Source organism: Gouania willdenowi, chromosome 22 (genome assembly GCF_900634775.1).
Source record: "Gouania willdenowi chromosome 22, fGouWil2.1, whole genome shotgun sequence".
In the NCBI taxonomy this organism is placed as follows: Eukaryota; Metazoa; Chordata; class Actinopteri; order Blenniiformes; family Gobiesocidae; genus Gouania; species Gouania willdenowi.
Window position 1 is genome coordinate 1,107,492 of NC_041065.1, and position 10,053 is coordinate 1,117,544.

Below are 10,053 nucleotides of genomic sequence, written 5' to 3' on the forward strand. Positions count from 1 at the left end.
ATATACTTAGTGAGTTTGTAGTATGGAGTACAGATCAATATGTTTCTGTTCCTTGAATAACAAGGCAAGAATAAAATAATTGTTTTGTTAAAAAATTTTCCAATTGATTTGTGCGATTATATTTTTGTTCATCTTCTGGTAACCCAATCAAAAGGAGTCCTTGGTCCCGACCCAAAGTTTGGAAATCTCTGTTTTAGACCAACATAGACCACCCATCCATCCATATAGACCTAATGTGTGTGTAGGGTTAGGGTTTAACTGCGTTGCAGCCTTTCTGCTCATAATGCTTCTTAATGTACTCAGTAATGGCACTCTCATTATTTAGCTCCTTCCTGAACACCATAATGTAGCATTTAGGCGCTAAGTGACAGCCCAGGATGCTGGAGCTAGAGATGAGAATGGCTGCACTCTCAATGCTTGCTTTGTACTTCCCCCTCATGCTGAGAAAAATGGGCACAAATACTATCCAGATGATGAGAAACAGCAGCATGCTGACGCTGATTAAAGTCGCGTTTTTGTACAAATCTGGCAACTGTTTACACTTGAAGGCAAACAGGAAACAGATGAAGGCCAAGATGGCGTTGTAGGCTATCATGGCGGCGAAAAACCCAACCGACCTCAGCTCACACAGGTGCAGAGTGCTGTGGTACAGGATCTCCTCTTGAGGAACTGATGGATTTAAAAGAAGCCACGACAGCGACAAAGCTAACTGGATCCCTGACACGACAACCACCACAGCCACGGGACGGTTGAGCTTCTTCACCCACAAGCCCACCTTTAGGTTAAAGTTAAAGCCCACCAAGATCTGAAGCAAGTTAGCCAGAATACAGGACATACACACAGAGAAGGCTGTGCCAAAGAGAGGAAGACCAATCCTACAGGAACCCCTGCTGGGTTTACCCTGGAAGCTAAACGTCAGGCAGAAACAGGCTAGCAGGGAAAGTAGCTCCAAGAAACACAGATAACCCCCCAGGGCCTTCACTATGGGGGTGCTGTGGTTGACCATGAAGAGAACAGCAAACACTACACTGATCAGAATCCCCAGGACTCCAAAGGAGCTCAGGATGATGGAGAAGTCCATGGACCAGTCCAGGAACTCATCAGTGTTGTTGAAACATTGATCCCTCCTGGAATCCACTGAGTACTGCTTCTTAGCACAAGGTCTGCACGCCGTACCTGCACAACAAAGAACATCAGAATCAGAATCAGAAGAGCTTTATTGACCAGGTACAGTTTAGAACAATACAAGGAATTTGTTATCCATAACGCGTAGACGATCCAAAAGCAGCTTTTGATATCGATCAACACATGAGTCTGAGTGTTCAGAGCCCTGCTACATCCTTCAGAAATCACTGGCAGCTTTTCCAAAACAGTCGCCAGTGTAGTACGGACTTTTCGATAGATTAGGAAGCCACCAGCTCCGATCAGCAGCATGCCTACTATCATTATTCCAATCATGTAGATGTCCTCCACGTCTTCCACGGAAAGGATGGACAGACACACAACTCGCTACTTGTTCCAAGGGTCAAGTGTGTATCCAGCCCCAAACGTCCCGCTTGGACATGCGGGTTCACCACCCCCGGTTCTTTTCGTCGAAAAAATCTGATCGATAGCACTGAGAGACCAACTAATTAGTTCCATTTTTCCGGTTTTGGATGAGTTACAGAGAGAGACTCTTGTTAGGCTCACAAGACCAGACAAAGCAGCAGCTGGGAGAGAGATAAGAGTGGAAGGGAGGGAGAAACAGAGAGTGCGACTGTCCTCGTCAAGAGAAGCAAGAAGAACATCATGGACAAGTCTGTAGAAGTGGGCGTGCACTGTAGCTGTTCCCTCTCAATGTTCTTGAAGCCAAAATACGGTGCTTAGGGGGCTGCCATCTTGCAATTTTGGAGCCAGAGTCTGCGCAGTAGGGTCCAGCGGGAGGAGCGCTGGTAACACGCCCTGCCCATTTAGCGTACTGCCCTGATGATTACACAGCCCAGCTACGCCAAGAACATCAGTATTTTTCCACTGGAAATTCTACCAATGTCTTGTTCAGATCATAGAGGTTAGAACTAAACCACCGTATATTTACACTCTAATATCTAAATGTACTTGATTTAAAGAAAATCACACGTCTCAGATTTCCTTCACGACATAACTGATATTCACAAACAGAGCTACGCAAGACCTTTGGCTGTCAATCATCATTATATATGACGTAAAATTCTCTTTTTCAACCTCAAATAACTTCTTTAAAACTAACTTTTAACAAACGGAAAGTGACGAACAAATCAAGTAACAGTAAACAAGGAAACGAGGAGGAAAATGTACTGAAAGATTAAGTACAAATACTTTGTTACTGTACTAAAGAGGTTTTTTTGGGTATCTGTACTTTACTTGAGTATTTATTTTTTTGGCGACATTTTACTTTTACTTTTTTAAACAAATACCTGTATTTTCTACATATTAAAGATATGTAATTTGCTGCTTTAAAAACCCTGTCTTATTATTGAAGGGACATTTGTTTTACTTTTTACTTTTTAACTTAAGTACATTTAGTAGCATTAACTTTTTTGAAACTTTTACTCAAATAACACTTCAACACTTTTACTTTTACCAGTAATTTTTTTCATTGTATTTCGAAACATTTACTTGAGTACTGGGAACAAGGTATGTTTACTACATGTATAACAGTATATACTGTAAATGTATTGTTGTTACTTTTGTGCATGTACATACACTCGTTTGGGTTGTATTGAAAGGGCCAAGCTAACGTTTGCTTTTGTCTCTTGTTTCTTTTCATCCAGCTCTTACATTGGTTTAGCTAGCTAGTGAACCTTTCAGTTTTTATCACCGTTTTTTTATATCGCGGAATTCCTACTATTTACTATTCACAGATTCTAAATACTGAGAGGAATGTTCATATTGTGGTCATTGGATCTGATGAAACCATTTTTATTGTAAATGGTGTCAATTATCAGCTGCGATTTGCCCAAATTTAAAAGTCATCAACTCAGAGTCGTTACTTTGAAACTACTGCACTAATCTGTTTACACTTGAGTCCCAATATAAGACAACAGAACATGTTAAAAAGTAGGTGAACAAGCTGCTACAAGACCTGGATCATTTGGTTCTGTTTCTAGAGGTGAAAGTAATGGATTACTGTACTCGCATTACTGTAACTGAGTTGTTTTTATGGGTACTTGTACTTAAGTACATTTTAAAAGAAGTAAAGAAATTAATTACATTTCTATACTTAACTATTATTAAGTAAATTATATATTAGCTACAAACTATAAACAATGAAATAACCAGACAACAATCAAATGCATCACATCATAGTTGACCAATCAGATTAAACGTAATGCATGACATCATAGTCGACAAATCAGATTAAATGTAATATATCACATCATAGTTGACCAATCAGATTAAACGTAATGCATCACATCATAGCTGATCAATCAGATTAAACGTAATGCATCACATCATAGTTGACCAATCAGATTAAACGTAATGCATCACATCATAGCTGACCAATCAGATTAAATGTAATGCATCACATCATAGCTGACCAATCAGATTAAATGTCCACACCAAAACAGCATTGAATGCCGGTTCATAAATGTATCTTTACTCAGAGCCTGAGAATTTTATTATTTTGAAATGAATTAATTGTTATTCAAAAATAATAATAATAATTGTACATTTTGATAAACCTTTTATTTTATTTTATTTGTGCCTTTTTAAGTTTCTACATGAGATGTTTACTGTACACAAGGGACCCGTACCGAGATTTATTACCAACAATAAACGTGGGGGTGAAAGTAACTAGTAACTTTTACTTTGAGTACTATTTAAATGAGCTACTTTTTACTTGTATGTGAGTATTATATTTATGACTACCAGTACCAGTACTTCTACTTGAGTAGTAGTATATTTTCCCACTGCTGTGGAGGTTTGGTATTCTATACTCTTACCATTTCCAGGGGAGAACTCTCTGGCTGAACATGGAACACAATGACGACAGCACGTCTTGCTTTGCAACTTTAACTCGTGTCCTGGTTCACATGTTTTTGAACAGTTGTAAGTCGTCACCTTAAATAGAAAACATTCACATTGTAAACATCCTGTTTTTCTAACGGACGAAACTCTTTTCACTCACTCTGATGGCGTTCATGGCTGAGTAGAGTTTCTCTGGGACATGAATCCGCCCATCAGGCCAGTACTCTCCTATGGTTTCTATCACTGGACCCGTTTTAGGATCAAACGTTTTCCAGTACACTATGTCATAAGCTAAACTGGGATCCCCATTCTCATCAAAGACCACATGTGTGGTGTTAAACGTGCGGTTCACTTTCCAGATTTCCCTGAGAAGCTGTGAAGACAAATGTTAACACATTATCTACAGAATTATTTCAATTCATACAAACACTTTTTTGAACGGCATTCATGCTAACACGCTAACATGCTGGGAACCTAAAAGCAGTGTTAAAGGCAACGGTAGCTCATTTTCAAAAACTAGCATGATTTTGAATGTAGCATCCACCTTTACCCCCCTCCCCTCTGTGCTCCCTCTAAAGCCACGCCCCTCACTCACATGCACGAGCACCGTGCTCCAATAGCAGACCTCAGCTCATCGCTTGTATTGTAAGTAAACACTAAACTTTGTCATTATATATGTTAAAAAACTTGACAAAAAACTTAGTTTTAACTCTGTCAACGGTGACGCGCTTTCATTGTGAGCTCGTGCACACGAGGGGTTGAGAACGAGCAGGGAGACAGAGAGACGTGATTGGTTTTTCATTGGTGGAAGTTATTACACGTTTACAGCTGCTACAGATGATGGATTTTCTTTGTTTCTTTTTCAGAGAACATAAGATCTAAATTTCTGTCAGGACATAAAGACAATTTCAACCAAAAACTTAAAAAGTGTATCTGGAGAAAATTACCTACGCTAGCTTTAACTTTAGGAACAATAACTATGATTATGACCAGGGTTGGGGGAAATTATAATTGTAATTGCGTAATTGGTAATTAATTGCAATTATGGCGTAATTATAATAGTGATTGTAATTTTAAAAATCTGTTGCTGTCATAATCCTAATTAATGTGTAATTGAGTTCAGGTAATTGACATTTTAATGTAATTGTTATGAAAAGTCTATAAAAATTGTCAATTATAATTTAACGCAAAACTGGGGAACCCTGTTACTGTTCTATTTACAGTTCTAAACCAGTTAACAATAAATAAAATCTGTTTCATATCAAACTTTCCCACATTTCACCATTAAAAATATTTAAATCTTGGGGTATACTGACACCAAAAAGGCTCAGATGGTCACACCAAAAAAACATTCATTAATTAGGAAGCCTAACAAGGTCATTCATAGATTTGTTTTTAGTGTATTTTACAACTGATTTAGGTCCTGTTAGCATTAGAGATGCTAACAGAAAGCTAACACAAGAGGAAGGTTAACTTTTATTAAGTTGAAATTGACCTTTTCAGGATAAAATAACAATTATAATTTAATTGTAATTGGAAAAAATGCTTGTCACTGTAATCATAATTTAATTGTAACTGAACATGGGTAATTGAAAACGTAGTTTTAACTAAAAAATGGAAATGACCCACACCCTGACTATGACTAATTAAAGAAAATACATGTCAACAAAAATGTATTGATATTTTCATTGAGTAATAAAAACTAAACTATAGCGTTCACATGGGATGAAATCCAATCAGAATGACCTTTCTTTTTAGACAGGTATCCAATCAAAATGACATTTGTTACATGGGAGGCTGGATAAACCTGAATACTGTCCAATATCAGGTTGATTAGAATGAACCTTTGTGCTTTATACTGTATTTTAGTCGACTTAATATCTAACAGATCTAGTCGACGACAACCCCCGGTGCTATTGGTACGGTCATCAAAGTACAAGTACGTACAGTAGCTTCTTAGGGTTAGGTTTAGGTTTAGGGTTAGAGTTACGTTATAACCCAATATCGCAACTATTTTTAGGATTAGGGTTAGCATTAGATTTAGGGTACAGTTTAGTCTTAGTCACACGACCTAAACTGACCAATGACTGACCAATCACGTGACCTAAACTGGCCAATTAGGGGCGCTGCCTACGAATAGAATGTCAGTATATTGATAAGGCAACCGTACGGATACCCACTGCCTTTTTTTTTTTTTCGGGGGGGGGGTTACTACTGCTGGCAAGGGGTTTTCAACCTCAAGGTCACGATTCCATTTGGGGTCACGAGACACTGGGAGGCAGTCTCCAGATGCCTTCAAAAAACTAAGAATATGTTTTGAACAATTTGAGCCCATTTTTGCTTATTTTTACCCTTTTTCTGCAACGACACCAAACTCACCATATTTGAACCTATTTTTATCACTTTTTCTTGCCATATTTTTGCTCATTTTGATGTATTTTTGCTACATTCTGACACTCCTACATCACATTTCAATGCATTTTCATGTTCATCACTTATAAACCCTTTCCACCACTTTTCCACCTAATGTCACATATGTTGACCTATTATTGTCACTTTTAACCTCTTTTTTAACCATATTTTAGGCTTATTTTTGACAATTTAAACACATTCATGGTTTGTCATGCCCATGTCTGTTTTTATCCACTCTAATATCCAACTTTTAACCAATTTCTATGGTTTTCAAAATCACATTTCACCACATTTTCCACCATTTTTGGTCACTTTGAACCATTTTATTAGTGATTAAAACCATGATTTCCATCTTTAAGATGACTATAATAATAATAATAAACGTTCCTGGATAACAGTGGATATTATTCAGATGAATAAATAAATGTGGTTATCACAGATTCATAGAACAATAGACCATCATTTTACTGACTTTATGGATGGACCCCAAAAATCTCTCCCCTTTATTCCCCCTTATAGATGGTCCTGTCTCCACATGACTGTTCTTCAATGTTCATGTCTGTGTTCAACCACCTTCAGCTACAGTGAGGGTCCCCACTCTTTATTTTGGGGGTTTTGGGGCTGATATACTGTAGGTTGAGAAACACTGGATTAAAAGATGCTTATTCATTAGTAATAACTGATAATAAATACCAGTAGAATTTCAGTCAGGGTCATCTAACCCTAATCCCTACCCTAACATCTAATCTAGATTATCATTCTTCTGTGGAAATGCACTGGCATGTTGCATATCTACTGAAACTACTGTACATACTATATCTGAAGAAGAACATCAGTCCACCAACTTAATGAGAATAATGGGACACAGTGAGAACATGCAACCTTCACTCAGAGCTCTTATTCTTGGCTGTATGAAGCTAAAGCTTTCTGCTAGCCTGATTCCTGGTTACCTCCATGGGGGTGAAGTCAGAGCTTCTCTCACACCTTAGGGAATCACATTTCAACAAGCGTCTGAGGCCATCAGCGATGACCTCCACAGCTAGGTAGATGCTGTAGGAGTAGTCCTGATCAATGAACGCTATTAAGCAGCGTGGGTTCAGGCACTGCTTTCGGCTGTTGGTCATCCAGCAGTCACTCCCTCCGTCCTCTGACTCATTCAAACAGAGATTACTGTACCACAGATGATGATGATGATGACTGTTATTAGTTGTGTCATTAAATATAGTAACAATGTGTTTTTTGAAACCTGGCACTTCCTTCCTCTTGAAGATGAATCCATAAACTGTGCCCGCGAACTCGATGCCTGGCATGGCTGAGATCTTTGGAGACGTGGACCACGAATCGCTAGCAATCCAGGTTCTGTTCAGCTTGAGCTGGATCGCTGCTTCTATGATAATCTCAACGTTGGTGGCTTTGGTGAACAAGATGATGGCTTCAGCTGAGGAGTTGGCAACACGTCCCATGAGGTCGGCCAACAGCGTGTGTGTATCAGACGTGTTCTGGTTGAAGTGACCGGGCAGGATGTCCACAAACTCCACACACACGCCTTTGTTGAAGAACTGGTCATTAAGGAGGTCGCTGCCGTACCTGCCGTACTCATCCTCACTTCCCACTACAGCTACTGATTTCCAGTTTAACTTCCTCACCAGTTCACAAATACCCTCAGCCTGATGTTTATCACTCGATACAGTTCGCAGGAACGTGGGGAACTTGAATTTCCTGCTAAGCAGCTCACTTGTTGATGCATAACTAATCTGTAACAAAGAGGAAATACAAAAAACAAAAGTTCCTTATGTATTTGAACCACACTGATCAATGGACAACCATGGTAACAGTCAGTTCAAAGATACTTTCATATTGTAAATAAGTTACTGGGTCATTCCATGTTATTTCAACAAATGAGCCACACTTTGTTCTCAAATTATTCTGTGATTATTCAATAGTCAAACTGTAAATTTTTAGTTTGATCTGATGGATATTTTTTGAGATACAGTATGGACAATGTAGTGAGGGGGGTGTGTCCTTTATTTCTCAGTGTTCATCTTCCAATATATCAGTAACTCCATCACATATAAAGGTAAATATGGTATAGTAATAAGCTCCACCCACTCTCTCAGAATATAGAAATAGATCTGCTATACATCCTATCTGGTGGACATGTCAGCTCCTCTAAATAGTCACTAAGTCAGTGTGTGTTTGGGTCTGGAACACTATACCATATTTACCTTTCTATGTGATGGAGTTACAGACATATTGGAAGATGAACATAGAAGATAAATGACATATATTCATCAGATCAAAGTAAACATTTACACGATAAAAATTGAATAATCACGGAACAATTGGTAAAAATTTCAGATTTTTTTTGTGCCTAATTTCAATATAACACATGAGGTGAAAACAAAGCAAACCTGTGCAACGGCTGCCAAAGCAACAATTCGTGCCACAGCGATGGATACTTCTGAGGAGCTTTCTCCTATCACCACCTTGGTTTGTGGCTGGGAAAAGTCTGAGTGTGTAGAACAGCTGTGAGGGTCTGACGCGCTCTTCAACAGTCTCAGGGTGGCTTTGATGGCCAGGCTAACATCTCCACAGGTGTCATAGATATCATATCCAATGGTGACGTTAGGTAGAACTCTAGGAGTGCGTTGGTTGATCTGATTGATGGTGTGAATCATCACCTGAGTGTGTAGGAACCTTTGGAAATCAAACCTGGAGACAATGACAGAAGATAATGTGGGTTTTGAAATGTATTCATTTCAGTTCAGGTTGTTCTACTTACTCAGTGCAGGTGAGTTCTCCAGGTTTTTGGTTCCTATTGGTCTTTAGATGAACAGGGAAAAGTCCTCCAATGATGATGTCACCAGGAGAATAGACACGCATCAGAGCAGCTTCTCCTGAACACGACCCAATCACATTTACAGCCACCAACAGCCACACTAAAGACATGTTGTAGGTGCTCAGGTCCAAGCATCTGCTCTTCTTTCACAGCTTTGACCTGTTCCTCAAACATGGCTTTGACAGCTTCCCCTCACACAATCACACAATATTTGCATTTTCACACAGACTCTGTAATTTGATGCAAAACAGACATTTTTTCCTATTTTCTGAACATCAGAATTTCCACAAAAAACCACATGATTTGAATATTTTGAATACAAAATGGTCCTTTTATTTATTTATTTTTCTTGCATATCTTTTCAGATGGTGGTGTTGTGTTATTTGTGCCTTTTAGTAAATGTTTGGGTTTGTGTTTTTTTGCCATTTTTCCTTTGCAGATAACATAGCATAACTTCTATTTTCTAAATGTGAAGTTTTGTCCTAAATGTGAAAGTGTTGCCTGAGCTGGACTAGATTAACATTTCATTACAGAGTAGAAAACACCATGAAAAAGGTATAATGTGTATTACACACAATAAAACACAAGAGGGCAGCAGTAGATCCAAAATGAGAAAGGTACTACAGTAAAATCATTTGGGGATGCCAACTTTAGGGATTAAAACAGAAAGTTCAGAATAATCTTATGATCTCAGATCTCATTGCAAAACTCTTTTCTTTTTGAAGTTGATACTTTTCTGAGTTTATTTCAGATCATGTGTTTGACACTTTGTTTCACACACACACGACAAAAACTAACAGACATGAAATAGTCTT

At 38.5% G+C, this 10,053-nt stretch overlaps 1 protein-coding gene across 1 annotated transcript; it reads right to left on the bottom strand.

Annotated features, from left to right (window-relative positions):
• Nucleotides 1–247: 247 nt before the first annotated feature.
• Nucleotides 248–9,348, bottom strand: LOC114456249 (G-protein coupled receptor family C group 6 member A-like). Its single transcript, XM_028437894.1, has 6 exons — nucleotides 9,182–9,348; nucleotides 8,811–9,111; nucleotides 7,350–8,153; nucleotides 4,148–4,360; nucleotides 3,963–4,080; nucleotides 248–1,176 (listed from the first exon to the last, which is right to left on the bottom strand). Exons 1-6 carry the CDS (start codon nucleotides 9,346–9,348, stop codon nucleotides 248–250), a joined length of 2,532 nt encoding a protein of 843 aa, XP_028293695.1.
• Between the last annotated feature and the right edge of the window lie 705 nt (nucleotides 9,349–10,053).

What these genes read in the sequence shown, in the direction of transcription:
- LOC114456249 (XM_028437894.1), bottom strand. Translation starts at nt 9,348, where the DNA reads ATGTCTTTAGTGTGGCTGTTGGTGGCTGTAAATGTGATTGGGTCGTGT. An exon ending in GGAGAACTCACCTGCACTGA is followed by an intron (nt 9,112 to 9,181) that starts GTAAGTAGAACA and finishes CATTGTCTCCAG; the next exon opens with GTTTGATTTCCAAAGGTTCC. An exon ending in CAGCCATGAACGCCATCAGA is followed by an intron (nt 4,081 to 4,147) that starts GTGAGTGAAAAG and finishes TTTCTATTTAAG; the next exon opens with GTGACGACTTACAACTGTTC.